This window comes from Pipistrellus kuhlii, unplaced genomic scaffold (assembly GCF_014108245.1).
Source record: "Pipistrellus kuhlii isolate mPipKuh1 unplaced genomic scaffold, mPipKuh1.p scaffold_m20_p_2, whole genome shotgun sequence".
NCBI classification, from domain to species: Eukaryota; Metazoa; Chordata; class Mammalia; order Chiroptera; family Vespertilionidae; genus Pipistrellus; species Pipistrellus kuhlii.
The window spans coordinates 102,037,300-102,061,377 of NW_023425515.1; the positions used below are offsets into that span (position 1 = coordinate 102,037,300).

Below are 24,078 nucleotides of genomic sequence, written 5' to 3' on the forward strand. Positions count from 1 at the left end.
TGTCAGCTTATTCAGGATTGCTGACAGGCATCTTAACTTTCCTTACTGCTTTTCTCTTGGCCAAGCAGTCCCAGCTCAGTGGGAGGTGATTTTTCAGACCCCAAGGTTTGCTCCTGGCATACTGTGATTTGGGGTCATCAAATAGAGTTGACCTCACATGCCAGCTTGGGTCAGACTTGTGGAGTGTTGTGTTGGAATATGTGTGGGAGGGAGCCTGTGACCAGTTAGCAGTGTCTGCCTCATGCAGGCAAGGGGTGAGCACATGCCCAGATTTGCAATTTCCACTTTGGGGCTCTGGATGGTTGTTCACTGCAGCACCTGTACACAGTCTTCTGCCGGGATCTGACCCTGAAGGTGGATAGCAGGGCTGTGTTAGCTCCTGTCTTCTAATTAGTGACTGGCTTAGCTGCATCATAGTATCAGTTCATATTAAATTTATGGTCAGTTAAAAATATTCCCCAGCCTTTTTCATAAGAACACCCATTAAACCAGATCTTTCCCCATCTTAACATTGTTTCCATTATATGGATATATAATTAATTTGAATCAATTTCTTGCTGACAGACATTTAGGTTATTTCTAAATTTTTATAATTAGAAACAATACTGCAGTGAAATTCCTGATATTTACTTCTTTCTGCATTAATCTTTTCTTAGCCTGGATTTCTAGAAAAGAGATTTCTGAACCAGGAGCATCAAAAGATTTCAGGCAGCAGCCACCTAATTGCCATACAGTATTCCAGTAACTAAATTGACAGGGAATGCCAGAGACTTGGAACAGGTACCCACCCTATTCTTTGATTTGCATGTGGTCCAGCAGTTTAAAAGAACATGAGTCCAGTCCCAGTGTGGAGCTGAGGACTGACTCCAGAGTCTTTAGTCCTGTTTGTGAGAAAAGCCTCCCCAAGGGAGGTGACCTGGGTGCTGAGACACTGAACTCCACATGGGAATAACTGTGGCATAGAAGTGGTGTTCAAGGCATGGTTCCATGGGCCTGGAGGCTCAGGAGGGGAGCAGAGGGGTGGGTGTGGGGATGAGGGTGGAGGTGGGCCTGGCAGTTCCCAGACCCCAAAGTCCCACCTGTGAAGCTCAGGTTTCAGAAGCAAAGAGCTTTGTCCCTGGGGCATACTGCTGTAGGGATCTTGCCATGGGAAGGAAGAAGATGACTTCTGCTGACATTGACGCTTTCTCTTCACCCAGGAAAGAACTGGGATTAGAGATGAGTACTAATCAGGACAGGGGCTTAGATCCTTGAATTTTAGGATGCTACTATAAATAAAATATCTTTATTGGTTCTGCCAGTCAAGCATCCACATGATTTAATTTGATAATTATTTCTAGTTACTATGAAAAAGTTCTACCTACTTCTGAGAGTGCCCGTTGTTGCACATACTTGTCAACATTGGACATTTTCACTTAAAAAATTTATCTTTCTGTTAGCCAGATTAAGAAAAGACTCTTCTAACATTTAATATTGAGTAGTTTCGGATTGGGACAAATAAGAAGTTATGTTCTCTGGCTCAAGACAAGCTCTTAAAGCTTCACATCTCCACTCATGATGTGCCCACTTTTGTCCACTCATTTTATCAGAGGACAGTGTTGGTTGTGGCACCATGGTGGTTGCAGTAGAATGGCCTCACCATTTATTATCAGGATAGTTTGAGTTTGGTTTTGATCTTCAGGATATGGAAGGGCTGCCACATTGCACAACTCAAGGAAATACCACTCACATAGATTCTGCAGGGATTGGCGAAAGATTGAATGGGGCAGGGGTGAGGGTTGGCTGTAGGGAGAGTCTGAAGTGATGGCATCCAGGACTCTGGCTCAGGTCACTGTGTCACTGTGCGGTGATGGGGAAAGATCACAAGGTAGGTTTGTAGCACATGTATGTTGAGTGGGGATGATATAAAAAAAAAATGTTTCAGGACCAATTCACAGCAGGCATGGGGAAGTGCCTTCACTTCCTCAGCAAGCATTTACTGACTTCATGTGTTAGCATTTGGGGGATATCAGTAAGCAAAACAAACAAATTTACCCTTGCCCTTATAGAGCTTATGTACCAATGTAGGAGACAGACAACAAATATATATATAGAATACATTATACATTGTGTACCCAGGTGATGATCATCATGGAGAGAGGAAAAGCAGAGTAAGGATTAGAAGTGTTAAGGGGAGTGAGGTGTGGTTTTAAAGGTAAATAGAGTGGGCCTCTTTCAGAAGGTGGCATTGAATCAGGACCCAAAAGAAGCGAGATTGAGGTCCATGCAGAGATGCAGGAAGAGTGTTCCAAGCAGAGGAAGTAGCCCATGTAAAGGCCCTGAGGCAAGAGTATGCCTCACTCTTTTTTTTTTTTTTTTTTTTTTTTTTTTAATATATTTCATTGATTTTTTACAGAGAGGAAGGGAGAGGGATAGAGAGCTAGAAACATCGATGAGAGAGAAACATTGACCAGCTGCCTCCTGCACACCCCCTACAGGGAATGTGCCCGCAACCAAATTACATACCCTTGACTGGAATCCAATCTGGGACCCTTCAGTCCGCAGACTATCCACTGAGCAAAACCGATTTCGGCTGCCTCACTCTTTTGAGAAGAGAGAAAGTCAATGAGGCTGGAATAGAATGAGCAAGGAGAAGAGGAGCCAAGATTAACTCAACTGAGGACTGGCCTTGAAGGACATGTCAAGGACAGTGTCTTCTCAGTGTGATGGGGAGCATAAGAGGCACTTGATCTGGTTTATGTTTTATCAAGATTGCTCTGACTTCTGTGGGGAGAAGAGAGGCAGGGAGACCAGTAAGGAGGCTGTGTGATAATCTAGGAAAACTTGCTGGTGGCCTGTACCACCTACTGAGGAATGGGAAGAGCCTGGATATGTTTGAAAGGTAGGGCTGATAGAGGAGAGGAAGTTGCCATCATGAAGGGAAAAGGCTGTGGGTGACTGTCAGATCCTTTTTCTTGATTTTGAATGGAGGCTTGGCCCCTTCTCCCTAGCATGTTCTGGAACCTGCTGGCCTAAGGCATTTAGGAGGGAGGGCTAGTAATGCACCGAGAAGAAATCCTGGGCTGTCATAGCTCCAGAAAGTTCTTCACTCCCCAACCAACTCCATGCCTATCAGACCTAGAGTGCCCCTCCTGCTGGACCCAGTTCTCTCTCTAGAGCAGTACACTGCTGATGTCCTGCCTGGGAATCCAGATTGCCATTTGGGCAGCCATGCCTTTGATCACTACAAGGCAAGGTACAGCCCTTAGTTCAGTGACCCTCAAAAAAAAACCATTTCTCTTTTCTTAACCTCCTGGGCCCCAAACCGCAGATGGGCCCACAGACACTCCTCTCCCTGGTGTTAGGGAGAATACCTTGTTTTGCCTGCTCACACTCATTTTAAGGCCTGGTCAGCAAGGGCTAAGGCAGTGGTCAGCAAACTCATGAATCAACAGAGCCAAATATCAACAGTACAATAATTGAACTTTCTTTTGCAAGCCGAAAACTGACTTCTGCACATGGGCCACGAAGTTTCAATCGCATTGTACATTTCAGTCTCAGATATTTTGTGGAAGAACCACACTCAAAGGGGCCAGAGAGCCGCAGTTTGCCGACCACTGGGCTAGAGAAAGGATCAAATCCATCACCTACGTGAGAGATAAGCACTGCTCCTTCTCCCAGAGCAATAGGCAGAGTAGCGAAGGCCCAGCCACCGACAGCTCAGAGTGCCTGAGATGGCGCATGGGGCATCTGCCTCTGCAGATGCACAGAAACCTCCCTCTCTCCTGTTTCTGCAAACTCAGGGTGGCCAGAATATTTTAAATCCATGTGAGCATGGATTTTAAAAAGCCAGCATGGGGAAATCCTGGTGAGGTGCTCACAGGCTGCTCTCCGAAGGCGGGATAGTGGGAGGAGTATGTGGCTTTCGGCCACACAGCCAGATGGGCTTTTCCAATGGAGACTGTCTGCTCTTTTGTAAGTTGGCATTAACCACCTGCGGGTCTGACTTCGGGATACCTTCACTCTTCCACACACTGTTTGAAGTTTTATCAGAACTGTGAACATATGAAATATCCAAACCTGAAGAGAATTTTTGTAAAAGTTTATTTGAGCCAAACTGATGACATGCCAAAAAGCAAGATTTCAAATGCTCTGGAGAATGACAATTTTGAAGTTTCTTTTATACATTTGAAGTTAAATGAGGGAACAAAGGAAGATTACATGGAGGTGGGAGAAAGCAAGGTGGGAATTGAATTACAGAATAGTGAAGATTATATGGTCTCTTAAGGTGTTACCACTTATTTTAAAGGTAGTTTACCTAGATGCACAGAAACTATGGTTGAGGCTTGTGACTACCCACCAAGATCTGCCCAATTAGGAATTTATGATCAGGTCACCCTGTGAGGTTTTTTCCCATAGACTCCTCACCCCTTTTTTATTTCCCACAGTTCCCCCTTTTGGTCATAAAACAATCCAAAGGTTGTATTGATGATGACCAACTCTTTCGTCGGATCATATGATCTCACAATGTGAGGAAGGTTTTCTCTTAGTAATCTCAATATCGACGTTGTTTTGTTGAAAAGGGGGGCCACTGGGGAAGAGGCAGCACTGTAACCATAGGATGTGAGTTGAGGCCAAATTTTCTAAAAGGGGAAGGTAGGTAAATGGAAGGCAGTGAGGCCTTTTTGGGTTTTATTGTGAAAAACTCTCTGGGTCATTTCTGTTCTATGAGCTAGCATGATTCGAGTTTTTCCTCTGTCTGTTTTTGTATTTTGCATCTAGTATAACATTCACATAAGCCATGAAAAGGGTATTAATAGTTGTTTTGTACATGTTCAGAAATCATAAGGAGTTGGACTATATAGAAAAAAATCCAAAGACTAAGTATACTATTATGATGACTATTATTAGCAGACAAAAACAATGGAAATGGATTCTGAGTTCAACATCACTTGGTTGGTATACAGACCTTGTAGATGTCTTTGAATAGCTGTCCGCCTCTGAGGTCAGGGGCTTTTCAACCTAGAGGAGTCTTTGGCGTCCCTTATAGGAGGAGGCAAGTGTCAGAGACACAGGGGTCGATGTCCCTTCCCAATAGGGTCGCCTTCCAATGAGATTGGAAAGTGTCTTTTGTTTGATGTTCTTCACAATAAACAGAATCTCTAGGTGGCAGTTAGTGATCTTTACAGTCATTGTCTTCTGGGAGCTCCCTGTGAGAAGTGGTCACCTAGTTGGCACTTTCTTTTTAAAAAAAAAAAAATATATTAATTTTTCTCAGAGAGGAAGGGAAAGGGATAGAGAGCCAGAAACATCAGTGAGAGAGAAACTGATCAGCCACCTCCTGCACTCTCCCTACTGGGGATGTGCCTGCAACCAAGGTACATGCCCTTGACCAGAACCGAACCTGGGACATCCCAGTTTGCAGGCTGCAACTCTATCCACTGAGCAAACATGTCAGGGCCTTTCTTTTTAAAAAAAACATTTTTATGATTTCAGAGAGGAAGGTAGAGGGAGAGAGGGAGAGAAATATCAATGATGAGAGAGAATCATTGATCAGCTGCCTTCTTCATGTTCCACACTGGGGAGTGAGCCTGCAGCTGGGGTATATAACCCAACCAGGAATCGAACTGTGACCTCTTTGTTCATAGGTCAATGTTCAACCTCTGAGCTACACAGGCCAGCCCTGGTAATTCATTTTCTCTCACTTATTTAGATTAATTCAATTTTAACATTAAAAAAAAAACAACAGCCGAAACCAGTTTGGCTCAGTGGATAGAGTGTCGGCCTGCGGACTGAAGGGTCCCAGGTTCGATTCTGGTCAGGGGCATGTGCCTTGTTTGAAGGCATATCCCCAGTGGGGGGTGTTCAGGAGGCAGCTGATCGATGTTTTTGATGTTTCTCTCTCTCTCTAATCTATGTTTCTAGCTCTCTGTCCCTCTCTCTTCCTCTCTATTAAAAAAAAAAAAAATATATATATATATATATATATATTTTTTTTTTTTTAAAGAATTAACCAATGAATGTATAAGTGGAACAACAAATTGATGTTTCTCTGTCTCTAAAATCAATTAAAAACAACAATAACAACAACAACAACAACAACAAAAGAACAAGTCTTTAATGTCAACAACCTGAAAGACATTTCTGTTCTACTTAACCCAACAAAGTTTATTTACTAAAGAGTAATTTTAGAACATATGAACTTGAAAAGCTTTTGGGTTAGCTTTTATATTTCTGAGAATTTTAGAATACCCAATCATTACAAACACTTGCCTTCAAAATCAATTAACATCAATATGCTTAATTTTAACAATATCATCCAGAGGTAAAAAATTGCCTCACATTTACAACATAGATAAATAGAAACACATAAATGAACTTTCTAGCCATGAGAAAAACTAGCTTATAAAAGAACAGTTAAATCCATATTTTGTTTTGACAGTTGGGATAAGACACTTAAAATTTGTATCTGTCCTTGTTGGGAATAAGACACTTAAAATTTGTATCTGTCCTTGACAAATCAAGTTCCAGTGACCTTCCCCTTTTAAAATAAGGATAGGCATATTTATTTATTTATCTATTTATAATACATATATGTATATTTTATGTTTCAGAGAGGAAGGAAGAGGGAGCTAGAAACATCAATGATGAAAGAGAATCATTGATTGGCTGCCTCCTGCTTGCCCCACACTGGGGATCGAGCTCACAACTCAGGCATGTGCCCTGACCCAGAATTGAACTGTGACCTGGTTCATAGGTTGGATAGGCATTATTTTTTAAGTTTTTTTCATTAAATAATTGTCTCTGTACATATACCATTGCCCCCCCCCAATACATGCCCCTCCCTCCCCAGAGTTTTGTGTCCATTGGTTGTACTTATATGCATATATACAAGTCCTTCGGTTGATCTCTTACCTTCCTCAGATCTCCCTACCCTCCCTGCTGTAATTTGACAGTCTGCTTGTTGCTTTACTGTCTCTGTATCTATCTTTTGGTTCATCAGTTTATAATGTTCTTTATTATCCATAAATGAGTGAGGTCATGTGGTGTTTCTCTTTCATTGATTGGCTTATTTCACTCAGCATGATGTTCTCCAATTCCATCCAGGTTGCTGCAAATGATGAGAATTCCTTCTTTTTTTATGGCAGCATAGTATTCCATTGTGTAGATGTACAATACCATGGTTTTTTGATCCAATCATCTACTGATGGACACCTAGGCTGTTTCCAAGTCCTAGCTATTGTAAATTGTGCTGCTATGAACATAGGGGTGCATATATCCTTTCTGATTGGTGTTTCTAGCTTCTTGGGATATATTCCTAGGAGTGGGATTACTGGGTCAAATGGGAATTCCATTTTCAGTTTTTTGAGGAAGCTCCCTACTGTTCTCCTCAGTGGTTGCACCAGTCTGCATTCCCACCAGCAGTGCATGAGGGTTCCTTTTTCTCCACAACCTCGCCAACACTTGTCGTTTGTTCATTTGTTGATGTTGGCCATTCTGACAGGTGTGAGATGGTACCGCATAGTTGTTTTGATTTGCATCTCTCAGATAATTAGTGACTTTGAGCATGTTTTCAATGTGCTTCTTGGTCTTCCTTCTGTCTTCTTTTGAGAAGATTCTATTTAGATCCATTGCCCATTTTATAATTGGGTCATTTATTTTCCTTTTATTAAGTTGTATAAGCTTTCTGTAGATGTTGGAGATTAAACCTTTATCAGTGATAACATTTGCAAATATGTTCTCCCACACAGTGGAATTTCTTGTTGTTTTGTTGATGGTTTCTTTTGCTGTAAAAAAAGCTTTTTATTTTGTTGTAGTCCCATTTGTTTATTTTCTCTTTGGCTTCCATTGCCCTAGGGGCAGTATCAGTGAAGAAGTTCTTTTGGCATATGTCTGAGATTTTGCTGCCTGTGGATGCTTCTAGTATTTTTATGGTTTCCTGTCTTATGTTTAAGTCCTGTATCCATTTTGAGTTTATTTTTGTGTATGGTGTAAGTTGGTGATCTAGTTTCATTCTTTTGCATGTATCTGTCTAATTTTCCCAACACCATTTATTGAAGAGACTGTCTTGACTCCATTGTATACTCATGCCTCCTTTGTCAAATATTAATTGAGCATAGTGATTTGGGTTGATATCTGGATTCTCTATTCTATTCCATTGATCGATATGTCTGTTATTGTGCCAGTACCAGGCTGTTTTGAGAACAGTGGCTTTGTAATACAGCTTGAAATCTGGTACTGAGATCCCTCCTACTTTACTCTTCTTTCTCAGGATTGCTGTGGCTGTTTGGGGTCTTTTATTGTTCCAAATGAATTTTTGGAGAGTTCTTTCTAGGTCAGTGAAATATGCTGTTGGAATTTTAATGGGGAGTGCATTGAACCTATAAATTGCTTTGGTAAGTATAGACATTTTAATGATGTTGATTCTACCAATCCATGAACATGGTATATTCTTCCATCTGTTTACACTTCCTCTGTCTCTTTTTTCAGTGTTGTGTAGTTTTCCGCGTATAGGTCTTTTACTTCCTTAGTTAGGTTTATTCCGAAGTATCTTAATTTTTTTTGCTGCAATAGTAAATGGGGGTTGCGCAGTAGTTCCTGCGGGTTCTCCCTTCCGTCTTCGGAGCCGGCGGCCCGTCCCTCACGTTGAGCGGCTAGGAAGCCTCTGCCAGCGAGCTCGCAGGAGCTTGAAACCGTCGTCACCCCTCCGACTCTTAACCAGGGGGAAAACATGGTTGAAGCTGATCGCCCAGGAAAGCTCTTTATTGGTGGCCTCAATACAGAAACAAATGAGAAAGCCCTTGAAGCTGTATTTGGCAAATATGGACGGATAGTGGAAGTACTCTTGATGAAAGATCGTGAAACCAACAAATCGAGAGGATTTGCTTTTGTCACCTTTGAAAGCCCAGCAGATGCTAAGGATGCAGCCAGGGATATGAATGGAAAGTCCTTAGATGGAAAAGCCATCAAGGTAGAACAAGCCACTAAGCCATCATTTGAAACTGGTAGACGTGGACCACCTCCACCTCCAAGAAGCAGAGGCCCTCCAAGAGGTCTTCGAGGCGGAAGAGGAGGAAGTGGAGGGACCAGGGGACCTCCCCCACGTGGAGGGCACATGGATGATGGAGGCTATTCCATGAATTTTAACATGAGTTCTTCCAGGGGACCACTTCCAGTAAAAAGAGGACCACCCCCGAGAAGTGGGGGTCCTCCTCCTAAAAGATCTGCTCCTTCAGGACCAGTTCGCAGCAGCAGTGGAATGGGAGGAAGAGCTCCTGTATCACGTGGAAGAGATAGTTATGGAGGCCCACCTCGAAGGGAACCTTTGCCTTCCCGTAGAGATGTTTATTTGTCCCCAAGAGATGATGGATATTCGACAAAGGACAGCTACTCGAGTAGAGACTACCCCAGCTCTCGTGATACAAGAGACTATGCTCCACCACCAAGAGATTATACTTATCGTGATTATGGTCATTCCAGTTCACGTGATGACTATCCATCAAGAGACTATAGTGATAGAGATGGCTATGGTCGTGATCGTGACTATTCAGATCATCCAAGTGGTTCCTACAGGGATTCATATGACAGTTATGGTAACTCACGTAGTGCTCCACCTACACGAGGGCCCCCGCCATCTTATGGTGGAAGCAGTCGCTATGATGATTACAGCAGCTCACGTGACGGATATGGTGGAAGTCGAGACAGTTACTCAAGCAGCCGAAGTGATCTCTACTCAAGTGGTCGTGATCGGGTTGGCAGACAAGAAAGAGGGCTTCCCCCTTCTATGGAAAGGGGGTACCCTCCTCCACGTGATTCCTACAGCAGTTCAAGCCGCGGAGCACCCAGGGGTGGTGGCCGTGGAGGAAGCCGATCTGATAGAGGGGGAGGCAGAAGCAGATATTAAAAACAAAACTTTGGACCAAAATCCCTGTTCAAAGAAACAAACAGAAAGTGGAACCTATTCTGTCATAACTACCCAAGAACTACTAAAAGGAAAAATTATGTTACATTTTTCAAATTTCCTGTTAAGTTCCCCTTTCATAATTTTTATGTTCTTGTGAGGAGAAAAGTAAAACATGTTTGATCTTAGGACATTGCTTTCAACAAGCAAATGTTAAATGTGTTAAGGCTTGACTTGTGTATAGTGGTGTCATTTTCCAAGTAAAAGTGTCCCAAAGGCCACTTTCTAATTTTTCCCCCAGTTAATGAGAAGCAATTCTAAGATCTACAAACATTTAGCCATCTATTGTAAAATGGACAGATGAATCCCTCTGCCTATACAAATAAGCTAGCTATTAGAGGGTGGTTGGGGTATGCTACTATTAGGATATCATTACAGTCTTCAAACTGAAATCTCAAATGTTACCAATATGAAAAACTTGAGATCAGATGCTTATGTAAAAGAAAGTGCTATTCACCCAGTAAACCCAAAACAGTTCTGGCCATATTTTGTCTTTCTGACATTTCCTTGGGAATCTACAAGAACCTCCCCTTCTCCCCTCCCCCAATAAGATCATTTTAAGTGTGTGTTAAGCAACTACAGAATACTAAATAAAAAGTTTGGCCAAAACCAAAAAAAAAAAAAAAAAAAAAAAAAAAAAAAAAAATAGTAAATGGGATCGCCTTTTTAGTTTCTGTTTCTGTAAGTTCATTATTGGTATATACCGTGTTTCCCCGAAAATAAGACATTCTCCGAAAATAGGACCTACTTACACGTTTCTTTCTGAGTGAAATATAAGGCATCCCCCCGAAAATAAGCCCCCCTAGGCTAAACATAAGAGATTTGGTCCACTGATTCTGAAAGAAATGGAGTCACAAGAAATTCACCAGGAAATTCAGGAATTGGATTGTTATGAGGATGTTCCAGAAGATGATGACATGATTGTCATTGAATAAATGAGTAAATTCTTGATACTGTAGGATTCATAGTTTGTCTGGTTTGTGTTGACAGCTACCATACTACTGTACCGTATACAGGTAATAAATTTCCTTTATTTTCATTTAACAATAAATGTGTACCGTATTCTTCTTCATGGAAAAATAAAACATCCCCTGAAAATAAGACCTAGTGCATCTTTGGGAGCAAAAATTAATATAAGACACTGTCTTATTTTTGGGGAAACGGGGTATTTGGGTGCTGCTGTATTGGGTGCATATATGTTTACCAGAGTTATTTGTTCTTGTTGGATTTATTCTATAACCCTGTATTACTTCTTTGCTTCCTATTTCTTTATTTTTACAGCAGACCCTTTAGCATTTCTTGCATTGCTGGTTTGGTGGAGATAATTTCCTTTAGTATTTTTTTGTCTGTGAAGCTCCTGATTTCACCTTCAATTTTGATTGATAGCCTTGCCAGATACAGTATTCTTGGATTCAGCCCCTCCTTTGCATGACTTTGTATATTTCATTCCATTCTTTTCTGGCCTGATGAGTTTCTGTTGAGAAATCAGTTGCTAGCCTGATGGGGGTTCCTTTATATGTAACTTTTCTGTCTCTCTCTGGCTGCTTTTAAGATTCTTAGTTTGTCGTTGGTGTTTGCCAATTTAATTATAATGTGCTTTGGCGTCGGTCTTTTGGGATTCATTTTGCTTGGGACTCTGCAAGCATCTTGGATTTGTGTGGGGTTTTTCTTCTCTATCTCAGGAAAGTTTTCTGTCATTATTTCTTGAAATATGTTTTCCGTGTCTTCCTCAATTTCCTTTTCTTTTGGAACCCCTATTATTCTAATATTGTTTTGTTTTGTATTATCCCAAAGTTCCCTTAGTCTCTCCTCCTGCTTTTTAATTTTTTTTTTTTCTTCTAGAAGCTGCTCTAATTGGGTATTTTTTTAAAAAAATCTTTTCTTCTAGCTCACTGATGCGGTCCTCTGCTTTTTCTAGTCTGCTCTTGATGCTTTCTATTGAGTTCTTCATAGTAGCAATGTCTTTTTTCATTTCTTCTTGGTTCATCTTCATTTCTTCTTGGTTCTTCTTCATTTCCTCTTGGTTCTTACTCATATTGTCAAATTTCTCTTCCATTCTTTTTAGCCATCCTATGATCATTACTCTGAATTCTTGCCCTGGTAGGTTGCTTGCCTCTAACTCGTTTACTTCCTTTTCTGGTGATGCCTTCATTTCTTTCATTTGTGGGCTGTTTCTTTGTCGCCCCATGTCTCTTTTCAGGATGTCTGGTTATGTAGATCTCTCTCTCCTTGTGCTCCAGCAGAGGGAGGGTAGGGTGGGCTGGAGCTGTGTGAGCTGAAGCCAGGGTTGGGGGCTCTGGAGTTAAAGCTCAGAAGGCAGACCCCTGTTTCCTGTGCTGAGTCACTGTCTCACACTGCTGAGAGCATCTTTCTGCAGAAGACCTTTCTGGATAGGCATTTTTAATACCTCAAAGAATTGGATTGCCACCTAAAGTACAACGTGAGTTCTATGTGTCTCCATCCATTTATCTAAATCTTCTTTTTGAATCTTTGAGAGACCAATGAAAAGTTTTCCATTCATTCTGCTTAATTTTACAGCCAGCTTTTTCTAATTGTGCCTGAAAATGATTTGAAGTAACAAAGGATCCTGCAGGAGTATTAATGGTAGCCTGACAGTTGTGGGACTTGGCTTCTGAGGCACAATTTCCCAGTTAATTTTAGTTTTTCTTTGAGATCTTTATAGAGTCTAAACAAACTTCTAGGGAAAATCAGCCTTTATGTGTGCCCTTCTTTGGTTGAGCCAGATAAGGTGAATCTCTCTAAAGACAGCTTTACACCCTGGAGAAAGTATTTCCTCAGGCTATTCCACAAAGCTTCTTTGTCACCTAAGAATACCTGAGATTCAGGTTGTGGGAGGAAGTATCCTTTCTCTTGGAGCTAACTAGAGTTTAGTCTCTCATTTAACCTTTATCGGACGAAAGGGAGTGGTGAAAAGATAACTTTAATACATTTTCTTTATAAATGTTTTTACTTTTCTTAAATAACTCAAAAAATAGATAATTTTAATAGATAATTTAACAATTTGTCCCTCGTCCCGCAGCATTTTTAAAAAGTCCCAATTTTTGGAAAGAATCTTTTAAATTTTTTGGACTTTTTTAAAATGCTGAGGGACGCTGGACAAATTGTTAAAAATCAGGATTGTCCTGCCAAAAGCAGGAAGTCTGGTCACCTTAACCTAAACATAAAAGCAACAACCCATTTTACCCATTTCTCTGGATTATCTCAGCCCTTTTCTACCTCAAGAATTTTCTGAGAACAGCTCAGATAAATTCAGGATCAGCTTCCTAAAACAGGAAGGTCTAAGATTTCAAGAGAAAACTCATCCAAGTGTACCCATTGTGAAGCAGGAAGCCAGGGGGGCACAATGGGCCCCTGCTGGTACCTAGCACTAGGTACCCCCGGTATGTGTCTGCAGGGTGGTACAGGGTGGGCTTCTTCAGAATCCTGCAATACTATACCAAATAAATCTTGATGTAAGAAATGTCCAAACCTGTAGAGATTTTTTGTGTTTATTTGAGTCAAATTAAAGAGATACTGGGAAGTAAGATCTCAGATGCTCAGAGAATAACAGTTTTGCAGTCTTTTATACATTTGGAATTAATGAGGAAGTAGAAGGATGCTAACATGAAGTCAAGAGAAAACAAGGTACAGGATACCGGTAGTTAAGATTATGTGCTTCCTTGAGAATGATTACTTCTGAGGGCTCTGAAAAAGGCATTTGGACAGGGCTTGCCTAAGGAAAGATAAGTCTTTTATAAGTCTGGGGCATGACTACCCACCATGACCTTCCCCGTTAGGAATTTATAATCAGATCACCCTGTGAGGTTACCTTTGCTTACATTTATTACAGAGCCCCTTTACCGTCCACAAAACAATACTAACATTTTAAGTTCTTTGTGTCCCCATCCCTTTCTCTACTCAACACATACTCATGAGGCTCAAAGGAAGCTGCTGTTAGTTGACTGATGTCAGGAGAGTTGTGAAGGCAGGTATTCCTTTGACTCCTCAAAGGCATCTATCCCTTGAAATGAGAACTGACCCAGCCTGGTTCACAGCCAGATCAAGGCAAAGCACCTAGTCTTTTAACTTCTAGCCCAGGGCTCTTCCCCAGAGAAGGACCTCTAGTCACATTTTAGCCTCTGGGGAGCAGAATGGGATGTCCTTTGTCACAAGACAGCCACTGCATGTTCCTGGAAGCAGGGCCAGTTGGTGGAGTGGAAGTCTTTTTGTATTATAAGTTGGCTACCCAGACCTGGCTCAGGGCAGAATTGGAATGGACTGCATGGGTCTGTTGCCTTTGTCCTGGCCCTCTCTGCTCCAGGGTTTCCTTCCCTAATCCCTACTTTGAGTCTCACCTAGGAGTTGGTGAACAGTCTCACATTCTACACCTGGCAGTGTGGCCCCGGCAATCCCTGTGACAAGTAGAGGCAATGGAAGGGTGGTAAACAGTATTAAGGAAGGACTGTAGCCTAAGTAGGGCCTGCATCACTTCTCTGAAGTACTGGGCCCCAGAGAGATCCTGCACTAGCCTCAGGGTTTTATAAAATTTGAGTGATAGTCTACAGGGACAGGCAAATGGAAATATCTTAAATATCTTATACAAGATATTTATAAATATCTTATAAATATCTTGTATATATTTCTCCCTTTGCTCTGTGCCCTTTGCTGAAGAGCAGTCTGCATTGGTAACCAGTGTTCATCAGCTGAGTTCATGAGTTCAGGATGAAGTCAACCACTCCCCTCGTCAGCCCTGGTGCTTTGTGTTTGGGGAGGATATGTACGTGTCCTGGGATGAGGGGCAGTGAGGTGGAGTCCTACCAACTTGGAGTCCTACCAACTTGGGCTTTAATCCTACTCACTATCTGTGCAACATCGGGCAAGTCCCTATGCCAGAACAAGTGCCACAGGCTCTAACAACAAACATTTATTCCTCACAGTTCCTGAGACTGAGAGACTGAGATCAAGGTGTCACAGGGCTGCTTTCTCTGAGGCCTCTCTCCTCGACATGTAGAGGGCTATTTTCTCCCCACATCCTTACATGGTCATCCCTGTGTGTGTGTCTGTGTCCTAGTCTCTCATAAGGATTCCAGTCATTGGATTAGGACTATAGTGACCTCATTTTAACTTAATTATCTCTTATTGACCCTACCTTCAAATAAAGGCATATTCTGAAGTATTGAGGTACTTCATGATCCCTGAGTAGATGCAGTAAAGAGTTACTTTTGTTAATTACTGTTTTGTTGTTTCAAACAAACAAAAAACCCTACAGAATCAGTGGTTTACTTAACGCAGATGGTAGGACTGAGGGAGAGGAAGTGACAGGGTCCATTCAGTCAGTGAGTAAATCTTACTAGGCACCTCACTCCTACCATCTGCGTTAAGTAAACCACTGATTCTGTGGGGTTTTTTGTTTGTTTGTTTGTTTGTTTATAGGTTCTGCTTTAGGCATTGGTATCATCAGTGTCTCAATGAGCTAAACATCTGTCCTCACAAATTGACTTTTTTGTGTAGGAGATGGACAGTAAGCAAAATCAGTAAAGTGTTAGATGTTAGAAGGTGGTAAGTTCTATAGAGAAAATGAATCCTGAGGGAGGTGAGCCTCAGAAAGATGTGGAGCAGAGAGTCTTGGCAGGGTCCCTCTGGCTATACAGAGTGGTCAACTGCAGGAGGGTGAGGGGAAGTAGGAAGACTAGGGGTGTGGAGTTCCACTACCATGTGGTAGGCTGCCTCTTGGACATTACCCACTCCTGCCTTTTGGTGCCCCAAAATGCACTGGATTCTGGTTTCCTGCTCACTGGAGGCCTCTCTCCTCTCTCTTCTGCAGTGTGGAGGGCGAGGCCCCCAGCAGTGAGACCTGCACATCATTGGACAGTCCCTCGGCCTATCATCAGGACCCCTTAGCACCTGGCTCCAGCCTGAGCCCGGACCATTACGAACACACGTCTGTGGGCGCCTATGGGCTGTACTCAGGGCCACTGGGGCAGCGTACACGGAGGCCCAAGCTGCAGCACTCAACCTCCATCCTGCGCAAGCAGGCCGAGGAGGAGGCCATCAAACGCTCACGTTCCCTCTCTGAGAGCTATGAGCTCTCCTCGGACCTGCAGGACAAGCAGGTAGGTGGGGCCTGTCTCTTGGCCACTTGGGAATGGGCAGCAGGCTTGATGGGAGAGACCCAGCTGGGGTTGGCTTCTTGACACTATGTCTTTGAGCCTCCTCTAGAAGTGTGTGTCCTTGTGAGTATCTGTGGACTGGGCGTCATTGTGTATGTCAGGTGAGCACACATTGACTGGATCTCCTCACTGTGTCCCAGTGAACGTCCAGACCAGGCATTGGGTGGGTTCTGGCTGAGAGGAATTTTAGAATGGCCACAGTAAGTCTGAGGGACGAGTCAGAGTAGGCCTGGGTTAATGTGTGTGTTCTGGGGGAGGCCAGGTAGGAGGGACTGAGAGGGGCTTTGATGACAAAACACAGAGCCCATGTCTGCCTTCCTGAAGTTCCTCTTTACACCTTGCCCTGCAACTCCAGATTTGGGGAGCCTGTCTCAGGCAAACAGGGTTGCTGCTTGGTTTGTGAGATCCAAAGTCAGCAGGAGAAAATAGGCCCTGCCATCAGCTCTGGGCCTGAGTTGGTGGCCCTGGCGTCATGGTCCCTACCCCCATCCCTGAATGCTATAGCATAAGGGGCCTAGGATCTCAGGCTTGGGAGGGGGGAGAAGAGAGGGTTTGCCCTTATTGGCCAGGTGGGCTTACAGAGCTGCACTCAAAAAATAAACTCTGCATACAGAATGTGGGAGTGAAGTCACCTTTATGGTGAGGGGGGGAAAAACAGACCTTCTCTGGCTGACTCTGGGTCTGGCCAGGCTTTGAAAAGGCAATTTGAGCCATACACACCCCCTACCCACCCACCCAACTCCCTCCCCTGTTCTGCTAAGATAGCCGCTCTGCTCAGCCTGCTGCTCCCTCTCCTATGGACCCCAGAGAACTAGTGTGTCCTGTGATGGAGGGAGGGAGCTGGCATCCCTGAGGAGGGTGGCTCCTGGAGCTGAGCAGGCTCTTACTTCCCAGAGAGGTTAACAGACTACCAACTGGCAAGTGGGGACCAGTACCCATACTTGGTTGTGTGAGGCTCTGAGCCATTTCCCCCAGCCCCCGCAGAGGCTCTGAGCAACCCTCTCCCCTGACACCAGAATCTATTTGGCTTTATTTTTAGTGACATCTATGCCTCTCTGTTTATTCTCCATGACAGACTCTTTGATTCATTTTTTATTTAATTTAATTTTTTGTTATATATTTTATTGATTTTTTACAGAAAGGAAGGGAGAGAGATAGAGAGCTAGAAACGTCGAAACATCGACTAGCTGCCTCTTGCACACCCCCTACCAGGGATGTGCCCGCAACCAATGTACATGCCCTTGACCAGAATCGAACCTGGGACCTTTCAGTCCGAAGACGGACGCTCTACCACTGAGCCAAACCGGTTTCGACTATTTTATTTAATTTTTATTGTTTTTTAAAAAGAGAGTAAAGGAGAGAGAGAGAGAAATAGAAACATTGATGTGAAAGCATAACATCCACCGGCTGCCTCCTGCATGCCCCCAAAAGGAACAAACCCACAACCTTTTGGTGTATGGGATGATGCTCAACCAACTGAGCCATACCAGCCAGGCTAATTCTTTTTATTTTTTTACTTAACATGTTAAGCACCATGACAATCACCGGTGACTGTCAATATACTTTCTGTCTGAACCTTGTCAGTCACTGGTGACTGACAGTATACTTTTCGTTCAGGCCATATCAGTCACTGTTGACTGACCATATACAATTTAATAATTCTTTAATGTTGGAGGTATTATATATGTACCACTTTTTCCCCCATTGACCCCTCTAGCCCGTGCCCTCCTCCTCCCCGCCCCAGGCCTTCAGCACTCTATCATCTGTGACCACGGGTTATGTATATATGTATACAAGGTTTTTGGTTGATTACCTCCCTACCCACCCACCCTCCCCCATCTTCTCTCTGAGATTCCCCATTTTGTTCCATGCTTCCACACCTCTGTTACACTCCGTTCATCAGTTTATTTTGTTACTAGATTCTACATATGAGTGCTGTCATGTGATACTTGTCTTTCACTGACTGGCTTATTTCACTTAGCATGATATTCTCCAGGTCTCTCCATGCTGTTTCAAAGGGTAAGAGATTCTCCTTTTTTACTGCTGCATACTATTCCATGGTATAAATGTACCACAGTTTTTTTATTCACTCATCTACTGGTGGGCACTTGGGCTGTTTCTAGATCTTAGCTATTGTAAATTGTGCTGCTGTGAACATAGAGGTTCATACATTCTTTCTGATTGGTGCTTCTGGTTTCTTAGGATATACTCCTAGAAGTGGTGTCAAATGGCAGTTCCATATTTAATTTTTTGAGGAAACTCCATAGTGTTTTTCATAATGGTTGCACCAGTCTGCATTCCCATCAACAGTGTACTATGGTTCCCTTTTCTCCACATCCTCTCCAGCACTTGTCATTTGTTGATTTGTTGATGCTAGCCATTCTGACAGGTGTGAGATGGTGCCTCATTATCATTTTGATTTGCATCTCTCTGATAATTAGTGACTGAGCATTTTTTCATATGTCTCTTGGACATCTGTATGTCTTCTTTGGATAAGTGTCTATTTAGGTCCTTTGCCCATTTTTTTAATTGGGTTGTTTGTCTTCCTTTTGTTAAGCTGTATGAGTTCCTTATATATTTTGGATATTAACCCTTTGTCAGATGTATCATTGTCAAATATGTTTTCCCATATTTGGGCTCTCTTTTTGTTTTGTTGATGGTTTCTTTTGTTCTGCTGAAGCTTTTAATTTAGCTGTAGCTCATTTGTATATTTTCTCATTAGTTTCCTTTGCCCTAGGAGATGTATCTGTAAACATAATTGCTATGAGAGATGTCTGAAATTTTGCAGCCTGTGGGTTTTTCTAGGATTTTTATGGTTTTACCATTTACATTTAAGTCTTTTATCCATTTTGAGTTTAATCTTGTGTGTAGTGTAAGTTGGTCTCATTTCTGCACACCCCCTACTGGGGATGTGCCCGCAACCAAGGTACATGACTTTGACTGGAATCAAACCTGGGACCTTTCAGTCTGCAGGCCAACGCTCTATCCACTGAGCCAAACTGGTTTCGGCTGAAGAGACTCTCTTAATTTCATTGTATGCTCTTGCCTCCATTGTCAAATATTAATTGAGCATAACGGCATGAGTCAATTTCTGGGTTCTTCTGTTCCATTGGTCTATATGCCTGTTCTTGTGTCAGTACCAGACTATTTTGATTACAGTGGCTTTGCAGTATAACTTGAAATCTGGTATTATGATTCCTCCAACTTTGTTTTTCTTTCTCAAAATTGCTACAGCTACTTTTTGATCCCATATAAATTTTTGGAGTATTTGTTCTACTTCTGTGAAATATGCTATTGGTATTTTAATAGGAATGGCATTTTGAATATGTAGGTTGTTTTGGGTAGTAGGGACATTTTAATGATGTTGATTCTATCAATCTATAAATACGGTATATTCTTCCACTTTTTTATATCTTCTTTTATCTCTTTTTTCAACATCCTGTAGTTTTCCAAGAACAGGTCTTTTGCCTCCTTGGTTAAGTTTATTCCTAAGTATTTTAATTTTTTTGGTGCAATGTTAATGAGATTGTTTGTTTAGTTTCTCTCTCTGAGAATTTATTATTGGTATATAAAAAAGCCATAGATTTTTGAGTGTTGATTTTGTATCCTGCTACATTGCCAAATTCATTTATTAAATCTAATAGTTTTTGGTGGAGTCTTTAGGGTTTTCTATGTACAGTATCATGTCATCTGCAAATAATGAGAGTTTTACTTCCTCCTTTCCAATTTTGATGCCTTTTCTTCTTCTCTGATCACTGTGGCTAAGACTTCTAGTACTTCTAGAATAAGAGTGGTGAAAGCAGATATTCCTGTTCTTAGGGGAAATGCTTTTAGTTTTTGCCCATTGAGTATGATGTTGACTGCAGGTTTGTCATATATGGCCTTTATCATGTTGAGATATGCTTCCTCTATTCTCACTTTGCTGATAGTTTTTATCAAAAATGGGTGTTGGATTTTGTCGAATCTTTTTCTGCATCTATTGATATGATCATGTGATTTTTGTCTTTCAATTTGTTTATGTTATATATCATGTTTATTGATTTGAATATATTATACCACCTTTGCATCCCTGGAATAAACCCAGTTGGTCATGGTGTATGATCCTTTAATGTATTAGTGGATATGATTTCTAATATTTTGTCAAGGATTTTAGCATCTATGTCCATCAGGGCTATTGGCCTGTAATTTTCTTTCCTCATAGTGTCTTTATCTGGTTTTGGGATTTGGATAATGCTGGCCTCATAAAAAGAGCTTGGAAGTGTTCCTTCCTCTTGGATTTTTTTTTTTTTTTTTTTTAATAGTTTTAGGACTAAGGATTAGTTCTTCTTTGAATATTTGGCGAAACTCCCCTGTGAAGCTGTCTGGACCAGGGCTTTTAATGGCTAGGAGTTTTTTTTGTTTTGTTTTTTTTTTACTGCTTCTATTTTAACCGTTGTTATTGACCTAGTCAGGTTTTCTGATTCCTCCTGATTCAGTTTTGGGAGTTTGTATTTTTTCTAGGAATTTTCTTCTACATTGTCCAGCTTGTTGGCATATAGTTGTTTATAGTATTTTCCTACAACCCTTTGTATTTCTGTGATATCAGTGGTTACTTCTCCATTTTTATTTCTGATTTTATTTATTTGGATCCTGTTTGTTTCTTTAAAAAAAATTTTTTAAAATATATTTTATTGATTTTTTTTTTACAGAGAGGAAGGGAGAGGGATAGAGAGCTAGAAACATCGATCAGCTGCCTCCTGCACACTCCCTACTGGAGATGTGCCCACAACAAAGGTACATGCCCTTGACTGGAATTGAACCTGGGACATTTCAGTCTGCAGGCCGACGCTCTATCCACTGAACCAAACCAGTTAGGGGCTCTTTTAAAAAAAAATTTATAGTTTTATTTAATGAGTATTAAGTTCTTTGTAGAAAACACAGGATTTCTACCAATTAATAATAAGAAAGATTATCTATATACATATAACCTTGTCAACAAAAATCTTCTCTTTGTAGATTCAAATTCATGAATAGGCCTAAACTGGCAGTACCTGTAGTTCATTTATTATGGGTAGAGTCCCCATTTTACAAATAAACCTCTTTTTTATGGGAAAAGGTTCAGGGTTTCAGAATGTCTTTGGTATATATTTCCTGATACCAAAGAGGCAGAATTCTCCTGCTGTCCATCAAATGACAGGCACTTGCAGCTGCAGGGCACTGTGTGGGGACACTATTCTACTCTAGAATTAAGTACAGAGAAATATATGTAAAGACATAATGCATACAGAATAATATCCTAGTAACAATCTATGCCCTCCAATCTCATCAAACTATAGTTTGCTTACTGTGCCTCAATGAAATTTTTTATTTTTTATTTTTATTAATCCTCACCCAAGAGTATGGTAAAAGAGAGGAGGGAAGTGTCTGTTTCTTGATGAGTCTGGATAATGGTTTATCGATTTTGTTAATTCTTTCAAAGAGCCAGCTCTTCGTTTCATTGATTGTTTTGGTATTTTTTATTTATTTATTTAGTTTTGTCTCTATGTTATTTATTTCTGCTCCAATCTTCCTTCTACTTAGTCTGGCCTTTTCTTGTTGCTCTCTTGCTAGTCAGTCCCATCTCATGCTTACCCACATTCTCTTTCTAATTCTCTTACATTGTAGCATTAAATAGTGTATTGCTGATTTATCTTGTTTTTTGAGGTAGACCTATAGTGCTATAAACTTCTCTCTCAAGACTGCTTTTGCTGTGTCCCAGAGATTTGGGGTTCTTGTGTTCGTTTTCATTTGTTTCCAGGAAGTTTTTTTATTTCTTTTTAGATCTCGTTGGTAACCCATTCATTGTTTAATAAAATGCTATTTAGCCTTTATGTGTTTCAGTGTTAGTTGATTTCTAATTTTCATTCCACTGTGATCTGAGAAGATGCTTGCTATGATTTCAATCTTGAACTTTTAGAGACTTGTTTTGTGTCCTAACATGTAGTCTGTCTTTGTGAATGATACATGTGCAGTTGAAAAGAATATATATTCTGCTGCTTTGGGGTATCAATTAAATCCCTCTGATCCAGTGTGTCCTTTGGAGTCACTGTTTTCTTGTTAAGTTTTTGTCTGGAAGATCTATCCAGTTAAAGTCCGCTACTATGATTCTATTGTTAATCTCTCTGTTAAAATCCTATAGAAGTTTTTTTTTAAATATATTTAGGTGCTCCTATATTGGGTGCATATATGTTTACCAGGATTATATCCTCTAATTGGATCGATCCCTTTAGTATTATGTAGTGACCTTTGTTGTCTCTTTTGATATCCTTTGTTTTAAAGTCTATTTTGTCAGATATGAGTATTTTTTTCTTTTCCATTTACACAAAAACTTTTTTCCCCCATCCCTTCACTCTCATTGAATATGTGTCTTTTGTTCTGAGGTGGGTCCTATAGATAGCATATAGTTGTCTATATGGTGGGTCATGTTTTTGTATCCATTCAGCTACACCTTTTATTGGAACATTTAATCCATTTACATTTAGGGTTATTATTGATTAGGTACTTATTTATTGCCACTTTAATTCTGTATGCCTAGGTTTCTCTCTCTGTTTCTTCTCATACAGCAGTCCCTTTAGCATTTCTTGTAATGCTGGATTGGTGTCGATGTACTTCTTTACTCCTTTAGGCTTTTTTTTTTTTCTTTTGTCTTAGAAGCTCTTTATTAGACTGTCTATTTAGAATGATAGCCTTGCTGGATATAGTAATCTTGGTTTCAGATCCTTGCTTTCCATTACCTTGAGTACTTCATGCCATCCCCTTCTGGCCTGTAGAGTTTCTGATGAGAAATCAGGTGTCAGCCTTATGGGAGCTTCTTTGTAGGTAACAGTTTTCTTTTCTCTTGCTGCCTTTAAGATTCTCTTTTATCTTTAATTTTTGGCATTTTAATTATGGTGTGTCAGAGCATGGACCTGTTTGGGTTCTTTTTGCTTGACACTCTCTGTTCCTCCTTAACTTGTGTAACTTTTTCCTTCACCAGGTTAGGGAAGTTTTCTGCTATTATTTCTTCAACATGTTCTCTACCTCTTTCTCTCTTCCTGCCTCTTCTAGCACAGTTGCTAGTCAAATGTGGTTATGTTCCACATTATCCCACAGTTCCCTTAACCTGTCCTGTTTTTTAATTATTTTTTCTTTTTGGTTTTCTGATTGAATGATTTTTTTTTTAATTCTTGCCTTCTAATTCACTGATTCAATCATCAGCTTTGCCTAATCTGCTGTGTACTCCTTCCAATGTATTCTTTATCTGTGTTATGTTATTCTTTATTTCAGACTGTCCTTTTGCCATAGTTACTCTATCTTTTTTCATGCTGTTGAGCATCTTTACCATCATTACTCTGAACTCCATTTCAAATAAATTTCTTATCTCTGCTTCATTTATCTCTTCTTCTGGAGAATTCTCTTGTTCATTCATTTGGGGGTTGTTTCTTTATTCCCTCATTTGGCTGTTTGAGTTTGTGACCATGTATTAGGTAAATCCTCTACACCTCTCAATCTCTAGTGTAGGACAGTGTCAAATACTGTTTCTGACTAATTAGATCAGGCAAAAACTCAAAGCCTCCAGAGATCACCTCTGCCTAGACCAGTGGTCAGCAAACTGCAGCTCACACGCCACGGGCAGCTCTTTGACCCCTTGAGTTTTTAGCAAAGGCCAGTTTAGGAGTACCCTAATTAAGTTAATAACAATGTACCTACCTATATACTTTAAGTTAAAAAAATTTGGCTCTCAAAAGAAATTTCAATCATTGTACTGTTGATATTTGGCTCTATTGACTAATGATTTTGCCTACCACTGGCCTAGACTATTAGGATTCCTACTTGAATTGCCCTCAGGCAATTGTCCTCAGGTGTGACAACAGTTTTTGTTTGTTTTTTTCAATAGGGTGGGACAGTTACTTCTGCCTGGACCCTAATCCCATAGCTACTTTCCTCCCTTAGGTGGCCCTAGGTAAAGTG

General features: G+C 41.0%; 2 protein-coding genes across 14 annotated transcripts in view; both read left to right on the plus strand.

Annotated features, from left to right (window-relative positions):
• IQSEC1 (IQ motif and Sec7 domain ArfGEF 1) overlaps window positions 1-24,078 on the plus strand; it is a 392,746-nt gene that overhangs the window by 333,753 nt on the left and 34,915 nt on the right. For 11 of the 13 annotated variants that reach the window (XM_036448654.2, XM_045584158.1, XM_036448653.2 and 8 more), the window contains exon 2: window positions 15,765-16,053. The exons of 1 other annotated variant lie outside the window; for it this stretch is intronic. In XM_036448654.2, coding sequence (XP_036304547.2) covers window positions 15,765-16,053 — 289 coding nt within the window. Of the gene's footprint in view, window positions 1-15,764; window positions 16,054-16,187; window positions 16,212-24,078 lie in introns of those variants that run through there. One more of the 13 variants, XM_045584162.1, reaches the window with a different exon arrangement.
• LOC118724908 (RNA-binding motif protein, X chromosome) lies at window positions 8,565-10,043 on the plus strand. Its single transcript, XM_036448663.2, has one exon. The coding sequence runs from the start codon at window positions 8,711-8,713 to the stop codon at window positions 9,881-9,883; it is 1,173 nt and encodes a 390-aa protein (XP_036304556.1). The 5' UTR covers window positions 8,565-8,710; the 3' UTR covers window positions 9,884-10,043.

Bases quoted from the DNA above. Each gene is read 5' to 3' on its own strand.
- LOC118724908 (XM_036448663.2), top strand. From the start codon at position 8,711: ATGGTTGAAGCTGATCGCCCAGGAAAGCTCTTTATTGGTGGCCTCAAT.